Source organism: Apus apus, chromosome 4 (assembly GCF_020740795.1).
Source record: "Apus apus isolate bApuApu2 chromosome 4, bApuApu2.pri.cur, whole genome shotgun sequence".
Classification (NCBI taxonomy): Eukaryota; Metazoa; Chordata; class Aves; order Apodiformes; family Apodidae; genus Apus; species Apus apus.
The window spans coordinates 12,360,680-12,378,707 of NC_067285.1; the positions used below are offsets into that span (position 1 = coordinate 12,360,680).

At 37.6% G+C, this 18,028-nt stretch overlaps 1 protein-coding gene across 2 annotated transcripts in view; it reads right to left on the reverse strand.

Annotated features, from left to right (window-relative positions):
• The window catches only part of CFAP58 (cilia and flagella associated protein 58), a 58,160-nt gene that overhangs the window by 17,280 nt on the left and 22,852 nt on the right, over positions 1–18,028 (reverse strand). For both annotated transcript variants that reach the window (XM_051619513.1, XM_051619514.1), the window contains exons 10-15: positions 17,405–17,566; positions 14,661–14,807; positions 11,174–11,314; positions 10,597–10,820; positions 8,495–8,606; positions 6,084–6,188 (exon numbers count right to left, since the gene is read on the reverse strand). In XM_051619513.1, the coding sequence (XP_051475473.1) occupies positions 6,084–6,188; positions 8,495–8,606; positions 10,597–10,820; positions 11,174–11,314; positions 14,661–14,807; positions 17,405–17,566 (891 nt within the window). The remainder of the gene's footprint in view (positions 1–6,083; positions 6,189–8,494; positions 8,607–10,596; positions 10,821–11,173; positions 11,315–14,660; positions 14,808–17,404; positions 17,567–18,028) is intronic.

The following is an 18,028-nucleotide window of genomic DNA, read 5'->3' on the forward strand; positions in this document are numbered from 1 at the left end:
GGGCTAAAATAAATGAATGTGCCAAGAAGCATATTCAAAATATGCAGAAATAGAAATCTCCTTTCTGAAGAGAGCTAGGGCAAGAACTGAACATCCCTCAAATCCCTATTGAATTCTTGAGGCTTACATAAAACCTTCAGGTAGATATGTAGACCCTCAATAGACTTTCATATGGATGACTCTTTCCTTTTTCTGAGATGTGGCTACTTACCACGTCATCACAGGATTGCATACCAGCCCAGGTACGTTGCACTGAGAATTTATACAACAATTCTACAATTTTCTCAGTGTGATTCTACCCTACTCAGAACCCTACTGGATACACAATCAGTTTTAAAATAAATAATTACATTAATTGGAAAAACAATACCAGTGGTAGAACAAAAGGCACTAGAGAAATTCTAATTGGACAGAGAAATCATCATGCCAGGCCACAGAATCACTAAAAGACTCTATTCCTTCAACTTAACACCAATACGCAAATACAAAATATTTCCACTTACAGTCAAGGTTAAAATCCCCAATCAAAGCCCTAGCTCAGCAATGAATATTTCAAGCACAACAAAAGGAAAAGGATAGCACAAGAATGAAAAAACCTGAATTAGTAGTCCAGAAGGATGACTCGATGCATTAAGTACCTCTATATGTCACTTCATATTGCATTGGAGACTTCAGCACAAATCAGATTCAAAGCACTGGACTGAAATAAATTTGATGGCACTGACTCAGTAGACTGTTGCACATCAAAATACTAGCCTGATAATTAGGTATTTTTTGGTCACCACTAGTTGCTACCAGGTTACACCAAGAGTTTACTGAAATACATTATTTTTTCATTTGAAAAAAGAACCGAGGTTTTCGTTACAGTTCAATTCTCAATCAAGGCAATTCTTACAGTGTGTCTTGACACACGGGTGCCTAATTCTGCAGAGTATTGGGGAAGTAAACTTTTTTTTACAATGATTCATACCCAACTGAAAGCCAAAACATAAATGCTGAGTCCTGTATTTCTCATTTCTATATTACAATATAAATCCCTTTATAAATTCTGGCCACCAACTTAGAACTGGAGTCATAAACTCAAAACCCACACTCCACCAGGTACTGTTTTCTGTCTCTACTCCTCCTTAAAATACGTAACAACAGTTGGGTTTTTTTAAGGACTGAAAAGCATTTTTATGCCTTTTTTTTGTGTGTGTGTCCCATGTCAGGAACCATTTGATCCATGGTTAGAAGTTTTGCCAGCTCAGCTTTCTCAGTTAGTGGTGCAGTTTTCTTTGTAGCTACATGGCTATGCCAGCTCCTGGCTATGCAATTAGATGCAACTATACTGGCAAGAAAGTCTTCTGCCATTCAAGAGCTGGTAGAAGCTAAATCAGAAAATTGACTTTTTTGCCAGTAGGAATGGTACTTTTAAGCATAGAAAAGGCTGAAAGCTCAATATAGTCACCCCTTTAACTGAGGGCTGAGAAAACTGCTAGCTTCAGCCACAAGATAGGCATTAATCCAGTGCTTCCAGAGGAAGTCAAATCCTCCAGGAAATAGAGATAGAAAAGAGCCAAGCCCCACTAAAGTACAAAAAAAGGCAAAAAAAAAAAAATTCCCTTTTCATTTTCAGATGGAAAAATCCTTTCAAAAGGTTGACTTTATATATACATGATAAAGGAGCAGTAAAGAAAGGATTGTATTTTGGCAGTGGATTTTGCAGTTCACCTGTAAGTTTCAATCCACACAAAGCACTCTCCCAAACTACCTCTGCTAAAATCTCTCTAAAGGCAACATGACAGAGAAACAATAATGAGCAGGTCAAAAGAGACTCTTAGGGATTCTACAGTCATTAGTTTCCTGAAGTGAATTGTAGTTATTTTTATGAAAATAGACAATTCTTCTAAAATAAAAAATCCCCAACTCAGACTATCTACTCTACACATAACATGTGAGTAGGTTATACTCTCAAATCTAAGTAGAATCTCTACTTGGCACCAAAAATATATAAATGCCAAATTCGAGAGAGTAAAGTAAACCTCAGCTGTTTTGAAGATAATAGCTAACTGAACTGGGCCTCAAGAATAACATCATCAAAGCAGGTGAGAGTGTATTCTTTTTTCCCCAGCAGGCTGTCTGATGAAAAAATCTCCCACTTGGCATCTGAGCACACCTTTCCATATTGCATGCTGTACAGTGGAAGCTACACCAGCACTGTGAAGCAACGAAGAGCATAGGAGAAGCATTCTTCATAAATTACCAAGCTAGGGAAAGAAATTACTTTCATGAGGATTAGGCTTTCATGAACAGAGCTGAAAAATATTGTACAAGATTGAAAAAAGAAGTATTTTATACAATAAATGGGCAGAAAAATTTTGTATAACAAATACATGGAAGCAAATCCCAAAGCTCCTCCGTTAGCTGGGAGAAAACTTTTATTTCAGTGGCTGCCAGCCTGCATAAACCCACATGGTGACACACTGTTCTAAAGTAGATTTCTTTATGAAACCATAGTACTAGCTCTGAGAAATAAAGATGGTTAAATATCTGTTCAGACACTATAGCAACAAAAATTTCAAATTGGATAGAACAGCTCTGCTACCAAGTTAGCACAAATGATGTAAAACATCTGCCTATTTTGAGTTTTTAGCTAGCTATTGTTACTCCTGAATTGAGTCATGTCTCTAATATATTCATTCACACACCACTATAAAAGTGGAAATTATTTTATTCCCTTTTTACTTGATGTGAGGCATGAAAAAGTTAAGTAACCTGTCCAAGGTCACAGAGAAAGTCCTTTCCACTTTCTCCTCCCTGTATCTTACCTGAAATGAAACTCTGCTAATTTATACTGGAGACAGCTGCATCCCCCTCATAGTCTCTGTCAGTGGGACCATCAGTTCTTCAGGGAGACTGAAACTTAGTTCAAAATTTGGCTTAGTACAAGGACATGTGGGTGTTATCTGACTGTAATCTCTGAGTCACATATATGAGCTAATCATGCCTTTTGCCCTTGCACTCTTTGAAACTATGAGCTCAAGACACTAACAGCCTGGGAGCATCACATTCTGACTGCCCAATCCTAGTCTTTGATCATTGACAACTTAAAACAATAGTTATTAATAATATATCTGCACAGAAGAACAACACTTTCACTACTACACTGGTTAAATGAGAAACATCTGCCTTTGCCTCCCTCCACAAATAACCTTGGTTGCACATCTCTCTTCTACATTTCTGAACAATCTTCTGAAATGACTGACAGTGGAGGTAACTGACTTAGAATGTAAATGTCCCCACTGTTATCCATTCTAAGACGTGCAGCTGAATAAAATTCTGCTCAGTCAGACATAAAATCAAATTAGAGGCGTTCACTCTGCAAAGAAAGAACTAAATCTGAAACAAATAAAGCAGTGCGTAATTCAGTTTTAAAGGGATAAGTTCCTACAAACACATAAATCATAATCTTACCAGTGTAACACACTGCCCTGTGAGTTTACCACATCACTGTTCAGTATGCAGGAGAGCAGTAGAGCTCCAGTGACGTGAGGGATTTGCCCCTTATATAAAGTGAGCAAGATTTTTTGGTTGTTTGTTTATTTCTTGCAGTCAGGATTTGTTCAGCAGAGCACTTCTGTTTATTAATAATTATAACTTACGGCTACACAACACATTTGACTCATACCACATTGTTCACAAAGACCTTCACCCATCATTGAAATGCCTTGGTTAACACGCAAAGTATTTCTCTCCAAAGACCTTTAGTATTACTAAAGAGTTTAGAAAATAACCAAAAAATGCTGTCTTTCAACTGCACAAATTCAAACATGGAAGTTGGCTATCCCTGATGTAACATTTCCTATGTTTGGCAATTTTTGCCATTGGATTTTTATTGACCATGAGTATTTAAGACGTTACTTTTGGATCTGATTTTTAAGACAGCTTTTTTTACAGTAGCTCACAACTATGAGAATGCATGAGTTAAATGAGGAAGTATGAACCCCTGCTTTGCAGCTGCTCTTGAGAGTCTCAGGATATCCTTACTTGGTGGATGAGAGCTGGTTGGTTATAACTCAAGATTCTGTGGCTACAGAGCACAGATAAATCAGAAACACGCAAAGAGTTTAACAATTTCTATAATATGGAACATCTTTTTACACCTTTATGAAAGTGTTTGAAAAGTCATTCTAAAAAAACAACAACATTCACTATGTTGCATATTCAATAGTTCTCCGTAAATGTCTGGTACAAAAAATGTACAAAAAATGCCCTGCCAAAAGGTTAAGAAAGGTATTTTCATATGGGGTTGTAGAGTCAAGCTGGGTTTTTCCAGCACTGTCAGCAATCAACATTTTCTGACTGAAATATAGTGAATAATTCTTTTAATCACATAGCACGGATTGTAGCAAGCTTTTACAGCTGAATCACTTCTATAGAACTAACAAGTGAGAAATAGTGAAAGAGCTAATACAAAGGCTATGATCAAATACACAACAGGAGCAGGTAAAGTAAGCAGATGCTTTTCTACATGGTTCTATATAATGTGAACCTTGCTTAGCAAAAATTTCCATTTATATATCCAGCTGAAACACCCTGAAAAATCCTGAAACATTGCTCCCTGCATAAACCAGCTTTTATTTAAAAGACCATTTGGGAAAAAAAAAAAAAAAAAAAAAAAAGAAAAAGTAACAGCCAGAAGACAGAACTACAGTGAATAAAATACAAATAGAATTTTCTCCCTTATTCAAACATTATGGCTCTGCATGAGGATGCAGCAACGTGAATAGCCTACAAATCAAACTGCAGGCCACTGACACTGGGCTCAACCATTTCCAGTAGTGGGTTATTTCTAAATTCTAAAGGGGCTTTTAATACTTAATGTTAAATCAATTTAGTTTTTTGCACTCTATTTTATTACTACAATTTGATATGAGGGAATTTAAGTTACATAATATGCACACACAGAAATCATAGACATTCACAAGCTTCATCTTCAACAAATATCCTATTTTCTGACAAGATGGCCCCACACACATAAAAGCAAGAAATTAAGATCATTTTAAAGAAGACACATGCAATAGCTATGCCCTTGTCATGAGACAAGTTGTGGATGAGGAAAACTAAGAGTGAGGAGATGAGATTTATGCAATCAAACACAACATGGGGAAAACTAGGAAGTTTGTACCCCTCAGCTCCCACATTTTTCCAAGCAAAGGCATGATACACCATACATTACCTTCAAATGAAATTGCAAATCTATTTTTTCCTACAAAACCATAAAGAGAGACAAAACTCTGTCTTGATAACATCTGCTAAGTTTGTCCTCAAGACAGAAGGAGCTTCAGGCCACATTCTACTCTCCATTGAGTGATCAAGACTATGAGGGTATTTAAGACCAAAATCATATCTAGAGCTGGCAAACTGTAGCTATCTCTAGTCATCAGAGAAAAAGAGACAAAATTCCCAGTTTGAAGCCCAAAGACAGTCCTTTTTTGATATATTTGATAGCAATGTTTACACTACAGGAATGCAGTCTCTCCTTGATTCTACAATATAAGTCTTGTTGGCATCACTGTGGTTAGGAGACACCTGATGCAGATGAAAAAAGATAAGCTATCACTTTTTGGCAAAGTTGAGCACAAAGACCTTGAAGTCAAACATGGCCCATACATCAGCATATCTAACCCACACAAACTCTGTAGGATTCCTTCTGCCAAAAGCCAATCTAAGAACAAATAGAATCAAACAAGGGTTTTCCTTCATGTCCTGGTCATAACAGGCATGTTTAAATGCACAAAAAAGCCAGTCTAACACTGACTTGAAGATTAATCTATGACATGAATAAACTAAATCAGTCAATTTTCTCTTCAATAGTTGTCCAGGTATCAGTAACCAGAATATAAAAATAAACTAATCAGAGGCTATTTGTTCTCTTTCAGTGAGTCAGTGCTGCCATCTAAAGCTATATAAGGGGCATGCAAAAGAAATTCAGAGTCATACATTTAAATAACATTAAAGAAACGCATCTGAGTAGACAGAAAAGGCAGGATAAGTAAAATATGTTAATAAGATACAATAAAATAATGCTGCTGCAGTACCTGAAGAAGCAATTCTTTCTCTATCACTTCACCTGTCTTGCTGATAAGCTGCTTCTGTAGTCTCTGTATTTTCTGAATCAGCTCATAGGTACTTGGGTCACTGGCCTAGACAAGATCAAAGCAGTCCCAAAAATTATACATTATAACAAGTTGCTTGCAAATGAAACTGTAATATCCAAGTGTTCAAAAGTGACAAATATAAAATGGACAAGGGGAGGAAGGAGCATTGGGATTTTTTGAAATGCCAGGTATATAAGCAGCCCTGAAACTGCAATCTCAGCATGCTCATGTTTAACACTATTACCCTCATAAATCCTCTTCAAAACAACTAATATAAATAGGACTCCTTCAGAGCTTAATCCCCACACCAACAAAGACTGGGAGATCTGCATGGGAGGGACAGAAAAGGAGATTAGTATATAATTTTTAGCATAAACTGAAACTGCCCACTGACATGTGAATAGCAGTGCAAGTACTTCCCACTGTTTTAAGAACTTCAAACAGTGCCAACTGAGTTTTAAGGAGAAGAAGATTCTTCTCTCAAACAAAGAGTAACTGCAATACAGTCTTTTTAAACACACTAAGAAAATAAGAGGAACAAATTATGGGAGTAAATTGAGGAACTATTATGAGGCTTTAAAGCATCCATACATGTGGCATCTCATTCTTCAATGGAATTAAGTGCTTAAAAATGTGACAGAATATAGGCACTATACTGTTGCCCTCTGTCTACATAGCCTGTAAAGACCAGGAAATAGTAAATGTCTCTTTCTTCTCTTTTCATCCTTTTGTCACATATTGCATCTGGAGGAAGCTCGAAGGAAGAGACATAATTCTGAGAGGAGCAGCCAGCAAAGCTTACTTTCCCACCACTTTATATCTCCTTGTTGGATTCTTTAATGAAGAGCAAGCTCTGACTGAAGCTTTTTGCTACTTGGAGTCACCACGTCTCTCTCCTACGTGTTTTCTCCTCTCTCATTTGTTGTCTCATAAGCATTAAACTCACATTGCAGTAAAGCCTCCAATAAAGTCCTGCTCTCTGTATATCTATCTGCTTGTGCTTATAAGGGACTTGGTATCCCCTGGCTCTTAATCTTTTGTCCAATTTTATCTAAATCGGCTAATGAATTCAAGTGTAAACTGGGACACGAACACAGATACACAAGCAGAACTCCCAAAACAACATTATTTCCTGAGAAACCAGGTGAATAAGTAGTTCAGTCCCCACAACCCACTCAGTCCTTCATTTTGATATTGCTGCCCAAACATGGTGCCAATTCGTATAACTGCAGTAATATGAGTATGTTTGTTCATTAGGAATTGAACCAAAATCCCATCAGGATTATTTCATATGGATTTTGCCATCTGCTGGCCTTTCTGTGTTCCAAATACAAATCAGCAACCCAGAATGGAAAGATGTGATTTCCCATCATCAGTCTATTCATACATCCATTTTCCTAGCACTGGATGTTCTGGTTTCCCTGTTTTACTCTTCTTACAAGGTGCTGCTGGAGATCATACTTGGACATCTTCAACTTAGTTCAGCATCCTGCTTTTTAACTCCCTTCCAGGAGAAAAGCTAAGCACACTGTTCAGCTTTAAGCTCAGCATGGAAAGATCAGAAATTAACTATCATGCTAGTAAGCATAGCCAAAATATTCAGCTCTGCTTCAGCAGAGACTATCATGTTAGCTGCCATTATCAGAGCAGCTAAGCAACCTAGGCTGGCATCAGATCAGAAATCCATGCAAAACAGGAATCTCAGCTGGCTCTGACTTACTTCAAAAATATTCAGTGATGTTAACTGATGTTCATATATTTGGTCTGTGCTTGACTGATTTTTTACTTTTCCCCTTCATTTGGTGTGTTCATATAGTGTGAACATTTATATTTGCTGTTTACATAGCAGTTGAACTCACATTACCTAGAATGGCTGTCTTTGGGAGCCCCTTCCTTTTCCCACAGATGTTATTTACCTTCTGACTTCATGACTATCTGTTTCTCAGTCTACCTGTTCCACAAACCTTTCTAATTCTGGCTTTCTTCCTACATACATCTCCCTAACTGGTGACAGTAGGATTTTATCCTTCCCCTATCATCCTCTTTCTCATCATTCATGTTAAGGAATCACCCCCTCTTAAATTCACCTTATTCATTCTTACTTCCTTCAGCATCTGACTGGCTCTTTACAAATCCCTCTGCAATTTTTCATTGAGAAAGTGACACAAAAATAACACTGATTGCATTGTGCAAGGATATCATTCAGCAGTTCACCATTCCACTGGTACTATGGAAATTTCAGTCTGCCTGACTCTCCACATCATTTGTATTACAGTAAACTAAATAGGCTTTGTGCTGTGTCACTGATTTGGTAATACGGGTTTTAGGGACTTGAAATGCTGAGACATCACCTCTAATTTTCTCCATCTGTGAAGTTTCATGGGATTCTCCAGTTCTTCTTCCAAAACTTTGCACCGAGCCTGTGCCCTCAACAGTTCTTTCCGCATGTGATAAATCTCATGTCTTAAGACCAACACAAAACAAAAAAACACATCAAAACCACATCAGTGGGACCAAGGCACTAAAATACATTAACAAATCATTTTCCCTTGCATGACAGCACTGGCAAAGTGACTCTTGTGATTAACAGTCGACATCAAGACCACTATACAGTAGGAATCATAAGATAACACCCTTAGACCTTTTCACTCACTTTAGTAAGAATGGCTCAAAAAAGGACTTTTCACCAGTTCCTGGCCAATCTACTTCACAGCCTACTGGATCTCACTGCCCACATCTTCCCATGTACATTAAAGGCCAGAAGGATGGTTAACTCATCCAGAGTAACCTACAAATCAGTTAGTGAGTCATACCCAGCTACCCCTGTATTGAAACTGACAGCTTGTGTTTGAAGTAAGGTTGTAAATCTATATAGCTCACACAATCCAGTAAATAATACACACTCTAGGAGCTAAGTATGATGGACATTGTTCTGTGAAGAATGCAGGTTATATTTCTTTTACTCCTAATACCCCTCCTCTAGGGATTTCAGGGGTGATTTGTTGCTGAATTTAAAATTATAGAACACTCCCAAGATTCTTTGACAACTATTCTCCTATGGTGGGGATGGGGGTGTCAAGGGCAGAAAAATAAGGCACATTCTGCAATGGTCCAATCCTTATCCCTTTGGTGGGTGGATTCTGTAAGTTCTCCCACGATAAAGAGAGTGGAGGATCACTATGTGCCTACTCTCCCACTGAATCTTTTACTGCTAAGCTCAGAGTTGCATTTATCTCACTGGAGAGAAAAAGGCCTTTTTATAACTGTGAGGTTGGACAAGACTGTGGAAGACATAAAAAACCCCACATCTCCAGTTGGGAAATTGAGAAAGCTAACTAGCAGCACAAGTAATAAATAGAGTCTTTCAACAGGCAGTTTTCATTATGGTTTTTGGACTTCATTAAAGCATGTGGTTGCTGCTGCAGTTAGCAAGAATTGATCCACCCATCATGGTGTGCATCACACCATACTTCAATACTGTCACCAAGCCTCAATACAGCAACAGACTTTCAGCTGAACAAATTTGGGCAGGGAGTTCAAATCCTATTCCTGTCTGCAATCAGTCGATGAAAACGGCAACTGCTAATGTTTTGTGGCCTGTTCTCTTCTCTGTTGCACCAAATCAAACTGGCATAATTCCACTGAATTCAACGGGACTGACCACAGATTGAAGCTCCATTGCTCTGGTGAAAGCCATGGAATTATACTGATACAGTTAAACTAAGTATCTCACCCAAAAATGTAGCAGATGGTTATCTGCTAAAAACATAGCTGCCTATCCTTACAAACTAAGACTCATTCTACAGAAAATTACAATATTTTCCCACCAGCAAAAAATATACCTTAAACATGGAAGAATTAAAAAAATAATGGAAGCATTAAGCTGAAGGAGGAGGAGATAAATTAGGCTGGGGCTATTAAACTTCTGTTTTAAAGAAACACAACCTTCAATGAAAATGTAACTAAATCTTTCTCAGAGAGCAACGCTGTATATAAATCTGGAAGGACAGAGCTCTGAAAATGTGCACCGGTTTGTTATAAATACATCAAGCATTCCTCATCTTCCATGAATTGCCTAATAAAAAGCAGTCCCACAGATTTGGGCCTTGGGTATCACTTAGGTAGCTTACTGAAATAAGAACACCTTTTCTGCTCCTGTCTCTCTTATTCTGTTAGGCAGTTACTCACAGTATAAGGGGAAATATGGAAACTATTTCAATTTTGGCTAAGATGTCTTTTTTCCTCCGTTCCTCCTTCATATATTTTAACTCTCTGATATTCCATTTTGTGACTATAATCCAGTCTGAGTTTGAAGTAAAACCAAGCAACCCCCTTCTCCAAGGTATAACGTTTGTTGATACAAACCTCTACCATTTATAAAACATATTTATTGCATGAGACACAGAATCATGGAGGCAGTCACTATGGAAATGTATTCAACCAGTTTTTCTACCTGAGCTCCTCCACGTTAGCCACACTCTTGCCCAGTATCCCTTTCTCACGCCGAAGTTTTTTTATCTCCAGCTTGAGAAGCCGGATGTCTTCCATTCTCTGCCGGTACTGGGTTTCACCCTTGTTCAAGATGGACTGCTGGATTTTTATCTTTTCATAGAGCAGAGCCACTTCGTCATTGCGCTGAACATTCTGGGCCCCTAGGATATCTCTCTCAGTAATAACCTAAGGGTGCAGGGCAAGCAATGCTTTCAGTTACAGTTCCTCAGAACAATCCCAAAGTATCGTAACTATATTTGCATCATTCAAAATCATGTGCATTAAGAGGTTTCACTGTTATTAGTAAAAGAAATGGGGCAAGGACCCAATAGTTTCCCCTGTAAGGGTTCAGTCACCTGAATTGCCTAAACTGTGTAATCTGTACACTTTAATATCTAAGCATTTTTGTTTCAATGGCACAAAAAAGCTTTGGTAGTACCATATTTACAGTAGCCAAAGATCTCAATCTTAATAATACATGGGGATAAACAAGGGAGGAGAATGTAGTATATTGGAAAAGCCAAATTAGAAATCCTTACCCTCTCAATTTCCTTGTTCTGCTTCAGCCTCTCAGCATCAGCTTCAGCAATGATTTTTAGGAGTCTTCTCTCTTCTGCCTCCTGATTTTCTATAAAGTGTTTTGCTTCTAGAGCCTCTTTTTTCATCTTAAGCAGTTCAGCCTGATGGAATAAAAGAATACAGGTAAATTGTGCTTAGTAACAACTTCCCATTACATTAACCTGAGATCCAGAGTTAGGATTTTTTCATAAAAAATCATACATTCCTTTAGTTTCCTAAGGGGTATGCATTTTGTTCCTTTTTGAGAACAAATCACTAAGACAAGCATTCATGAAGACTCAAGAAGAAATGTTGTAAGGAGTATTTTAATATTGTTGTGTTATATACAACAGAAATGTAGATGGATTTTTATCTATGACAATGATTCAAATTGAAATTCAGAGGCACATCATTTGATAAAAATTTTTAATAGGTCATATTTGGAAAGCTTTCAATTGAATTGTTATGTTATGAATAAAAAGCATGAGTAAAAAGCCAGGCTGGGATGTGGAAAGGATAGTTCACCTTGCTGGAAAAGGCAACAATCTATGCTATGTAATGCAAACAAGCATCAACTCAGGACAGCTGGAATTTGTGGAAAAAATGGTAACCACGTACGGAAGCATAAAATTAAAGAGCTTTAGCACTTTTTCAGTGGACGTATAGAGGAAGACAACTGGGAAGAGAGGCTGTTCCTAAGTGCAGAAGTAGCGTGTTGTTACAGTGATTGCACACCTCTAACTCAAACTAACAAATGCTGGAATGTACCCAGTAATTCTATCCTACTATGATGAGCTCTATAATTCAAGGCACGCATGTATACAAAAGTTTACAGGGTCTTCTTGGATTACTAGAAATTCTATCATTGCTAGGCAATGACTTAGAACCAAGATGGAACAAGCTACCTTTTCAGAAAGACCATCATCCAATGCTGAAGGAACGAGACTGTGGTGAAAGGAAAAACATTGATTTAAGACAGAAAAAGTTTAATCGTCATAATAAAATAGCCTGTTCCATTCTTATTTTCTTTAATAAAAGTCTCATTTTCCTGTATGGGCAACGCTCATATCTTTCTTACTCAGTGTTGGATGTTCATCAGAATCCATCAGCCAAATAAAAATTCAAGGCATTTCATATTGAAATGCAATCAATGCTGTGCAAAAGCTGTCTACAAATGTAAAACTGCTCATGCATTTGGCATTGCTGGATAATATTTTTTTAATATATCAAAATTCTATGTTCTTCTTATGTCAGAAAAAATATTACTTGTAAATAAGAAGTGGTATTAGATGTTGGCAGCAAACATTTATATAAACAAATCTCCTCACTGGAGTGCACTAAGCTAAAATAAATCTGAACTGCCTTGTACAGTGAAGAACATAAATACTTTAAGCCACACTAAGGCCCCAGACGCTAACAGGACTTTGAATGAGATTAAATATGCTAAAAACTACTGTATGAGGGTCTGTGTACATGAGGTAAGAGAAAAAGAAATTAATAAACAGTCACTGTGTAAACAGAAAAATGGCCAGGTCTGAAAGTGCTGTAAATCAGCACAGCTCATTTGAAGTTGGTTGAAAGAGTTCGTAAGAATTGAATAACAGTCAGCAAGAAAGAAGAATTTATATGGGACCTATGCCAAGATCTCAAACTGAATTCAAATCAAATTCATGTCTGGATTCTGAAATATTAGGGTAAGTGAAGAGGTATTTTTTTATTTGTTCTAGAAATGGACGGAAAATATGGGTTTTGTAAAAGGTATAACTGAGGATGGACAGAGAAAGCTGAAATAACAAGATCAGACATTTTGCGTCCAGATTTCTAGAAAATACTTTAAAAAAAAGATATGCATGAACATCTATATCAGTATACAAAAGTACCTGGGAGCAGCTCAAACCTGGAAGGTTTTTACAGTTCTTACAGCTTTTATACATCTATTTTTCAACATTCAGGTGCTTTATCAAACCAGTCTGATCACAAGCCTGTACAAAGGCCAACTGAAACCAAAAGACAGCATTGTACTGGCTTTAATGGAGCTTGGATCAGGCTTCCTGTGTCCATTTACCATGATTACACACATTTAAGACCTTTATGCCAGCTGAGGCAAGCATAAATCCAATGTGTGTATAATCTCATTCCTGTGAATCTCAGTCCTCCATGCTTTAGCACATTCTTTAAACTGATTTCCCAGGAACAGCTTGCTTCCTTCACATCAGCACAAGCAGGACAAATTGAAGCCGGCTTGCTACACAAATAATTGGGTTATTTTGTGCCTGTGCCAATCAGTCCCCTCTGAATTCTCCAGCATAAACACTCAGGTAGAAGACCACAATGCCCTGAAGCTAGTCAGTAATGTGATGTCAGTGTATGGACATACTTGCTAGTGAATAATTGAGTGGGTAAACCATGTAGCCATCATGTTTGTCAAATGGATGGCAGACAGTTCTGAGATGATGAGAGAGAACTGGAGACTAGTTAAGGCAGAAAGCTGCACACAGGAAATGAGACACTGTTTCACTTCTTGATCACTGATAGCACAACTCTGAGACAGATCAGGAACAAGAACACAGATTCATCACCATTTTACAAAGCTCAATCGACATCTTGTCATAACAGTAATGTGCTGAGAGGGGCTGAAAACTGAAGGAGTCATTGCAGTATAATGATAAAATGACAAAAGAAAACATTGTGGAAAGTGGCAGGGGACTTTTGGTTTGGGGAGGTGTTGTTTGTTTTCTGATTTTGTGCTTAGTGAAGAGAAAAAATAAGTTGCCGTTGACACTGACTTCTTACATCTTTTGAGAGAGCAGTAAATTGGGTTGAGATACCACCACAGATCTAATAGCTTCTCTTAAGTATGAGTTACAACCAGTGCTAAGAAGAACCAAAGCTTCAAGGTCAGATTTCCTTTGATTTAAAACAGATTTTTGCTGCTTTATGCTACAATATTAAAATAACTTTCTGTGCATGGGGACCTACTAAAAAGCACTGCCTAACTCCCAGAAGACTAATGCTTGCTAGTTGCACAAAAGTACAAGATCTTGAAGTATACTATAATGTGGTTTGCACTTAAAAACAGTAGGAGGAAGAAAAATTTTAAAGACAAAAACTTGAACTATAAGGGTCAATACTAAAAAGTTTGCAAGAAACAGGCTACACCTAAAATCCATACTTCTGCAAGCAAAGTGGAACTTTTTAGTAAAAATCTTCAGTTACCTAGAGAGTTAAAGCTTCCAACAGACAATCCAGGACCCTTCTGATTATAATTATAGGCAAAGATTAAACTTGTCAGGTACACAGAAGGTTTGTGTAACTAATACCTCTAAAGGGTACTGGGATCTTGCGCTTCAATTACAGAATAACTTATTAAAATATAGTAAAACAACTACCACAGACCATGACATGATGCAATGTGTTAAATCACAGAAACCATCCTTTGTAAGAAGGTGTATGTGTAAAGGCTCTTACTTTCAAAAATTCCTTCTCCTTCTCTGTTTGCTGATGCTGTAGATGTGCTTGCACAAGGGCTGCTTCTTTGTCAGTGACCTCTCCTTTCAGCTGATCCACCTGATGCGTCATAATTTTCAGTTTCTTCTTCATTTCTGCTATCTCATCCTAATACGACAGGAAGTGTGACCACAGAGAGAGATCAAAAAAGAATAAGTTTGAGTTTGGGCATTCAGGCTATTATGATGTTGGAAAATGCAACCACAGTGCTCCACGTACCACGAGATATTACCTTTTAATCCAACAAAACAAAACAACTTCATTAAGTGACAATTTTTTGTTATGCGAGCGTGACATTGCAGTAAAAAGCCTTTAAAAGACACATTGACAAGAATAATGAACACCAGTTATAATAAGCCATTAAATTTAAAGTGCTGGACACACAAGATAAGAGTTAACAGTCTATCCAAATTAATAAGATTTTGATCCTGTCCATCTGTTCTCATGCTTCTAGCAATGTGGTTTTTTATAAGGTTTTAAGCAGCTGGACACAAATGTCTGGAGATAAGCTGGTTTTATGCATATGAACATGCCCATGAGTAAAATACCTATATGCCTGCAAGGGACTATAGGAAATCCTCATCTCCATTTTGCCTTGCACATAGGTGCAAGGGAGGAAAGAGTGTGCTCATAGATTGAGAAGGCCATGGTATGAGAATATTTAGCATGTATTTTAAGCTCAAAATACAGAGCAGAAAGCCTGGCAGCACTACAGAGAAATCAGGTCACTAGGACTACTTCTACTCACAGCACAGAGGTGCCTGCCTGAACAAAATTAAGAACCTGTTTCAACTCATTGCTGTGACAACACATGTGACCTGAAATGGAAGTTAATAAATTCAATGCTTAGACAGACATGGTCTTCTGGATCAAAATAAAGTATCTTTACAAGATATTACCCCTACACCAGAAGCTGTTACCTCACAAAAAAGACATCATATCCCTTCATGTGAGTTCATTCTGTTTCAGTACAAAACCAGGGCAGCTTCAAACTCTTTCAGCACTGACCAACATAGGTGTGGATTTACTTGACAAATCAGTGATGCTTTCTTGCATGAAATGCTTAACATAGTTAAGCAAGATCTTGAGTCATGGCAGTCTTCACAAACAGTACTGGGAAAGTACTGACTGGTATTCTGACAGCTCTCAAAACCAAAATTTGTACATTCCACAATTAGTGGGTTCATATAAAGCAAATTCAATGAAACAGAAATAAATGCAGCAACGTGCCACTAGGCCTACTTGTCTGCATGTTCTGTGACTCCTGTGAATGCAGTTATCATACCAACAGCTGCCTTTGCTAAATAGCCTACAGATATCTTCAATATTGTAAAAGATGAGAGACTTAATTTCTGGTGCCCAGACATACACCCAAATACAGTCACAATTCTGTATTTAATGAGGAACAGTAAGAATGCACAATTTTTGCAAAGAGGTTCCCAATCAACTTGCTTAAACAAATGAGCTCCTAACACCAAAACAAGCCCCAAGGCTGAAAGCATCAGATATCTGTGTCATAACAACAGCCTTCAAGCATGTCTCTTCTAACAGATTTTCCTGAGCTGAAGATTATTGCACTCTGGAGACCACTAGCAAGGTGGGCAACAGGGGTTCTTTCCACACCAAGAAAACCCAAAATAATTACATTTAGCTTTAGCTAAATTTGTGCAAATTTGTTTTATTTCCCAAAGGAAATAAGAATTTACTATAGTTTTTAATACAACTCTCTTTTATTAATGATCCTGAGAGATTGTTTGGGAGCAGCAGTATCCCAAAACCACATCCACTGATGAGAGGCAGACAAAGGTCAAGTAAAGCATTCCTCAGAAATAGCAAAATGGTTCATTTCTCATCAAATTCAGCACACAGCTGGAACAGAACTTTGCCAGTTCATTCCCATCTGCTTCGTGAGCAAAATACTTAGCTATTCAAACCTGAGTATGAATTTGTAATCTACTATCAATGTTTATGTTACAAATTCTTATTCTGAAACAACCCAAGGCTGTAAATCACAGCTATCCAAGGTCTAAATCTCTGCTAACTGAAATATTATTTGTGTAGTATTTTAGATCTTTACATCAGAATAACAGAATGCATCCATAAGTGATCTGTTCTCTTCCTCTAGTCTTGCTAGTGAGATCCCCAAGGAAGAGATATGAATGGAGATCTTCATTATCTGAGGAAAATGACACTCCCTGAAAGGAACAAGCAAGGTGGAAGCATTGAGCTCTGTCAGAAAATTCCACTTCAGCTGGGAAAGTGTACCCTCTGTTTCTATATCATGACTCACCATAATGTGCATGTGCATTTAGGTCTAAGGAGTCAATCTTTTTCCCATTATAGCCTATTTCCCATACACGCAGACAGCTCCTAAAGGGATTGAACAGAATGGACCTAGGATGGAAAGGAAAAAGTTTCTTCTCTGATAGGGTTTTATGATTCTGTAGCTCCAGTATACTGTGATTTTACGTGTTCTTTGAACTAGGGATAATGCCACATGATGACTGAACTCCTATTTCTAGTCCAAATACAACCTGTCCAGATAAACGGTGAGGGACCTAAAACATTAATTTCCCCAAAACACACAGGAATGAAGAAACCACTTCTGCCCTTTACCCAGTGAGCTTTCCTTTTAACAAACTAAAATTAGATAAGAAAAATAACAGAGCACAGAGAGAAGCACAAGAAAAAATATATCTTTCTACCTTAGCTTCAACCAGATTTTTACTGTACAGGTTCTTCTCTGCTCTCACAGTTTCACAGTGGTTTTGTTGCTGTTTTAATTTCATTGCAGACTCTTCTACTTTCTTCTCATAGTCACAGATCTGCATTTCCCGTATTTCAATATCTTTCATGTACTGGAGGACCTGGAGTGGAAAGAAGGAGGTGAACATGATTAAACCATCATCAAAAGATTATAAGGACTGGGAAGAGTTTGTGATTTTCCTCTAAGGTGAAAAGTTCAAATCCCTGTGATAACAAGTTTTAGCTACAGCTAAAAAATCACCTCTGTCCAGGTACAAGTTTAACCTTTCTGGATTGCTCAAGTGAGAGGCAATCTCTAAAACTTAGAGATGTGCACATATTTAATTTGAAAACAAGCTACTGAAAATATTGGCACTGAGTGGACTCAATAAGTCAACATAAATAGCTTTCATCAAGAATAGTCTTAGGTTATTTATAGAGCAAAGTTCAACTGTATGTCATTTTGGATGTCAGCTGTATGGTAACATGAATTAAAACACATATGATTTTCCAGGAAGCCCTGCACGTACTTTTAATTCTAACAATCCAACCTTTTTTAATGAACACATGATGACAAACTGTTG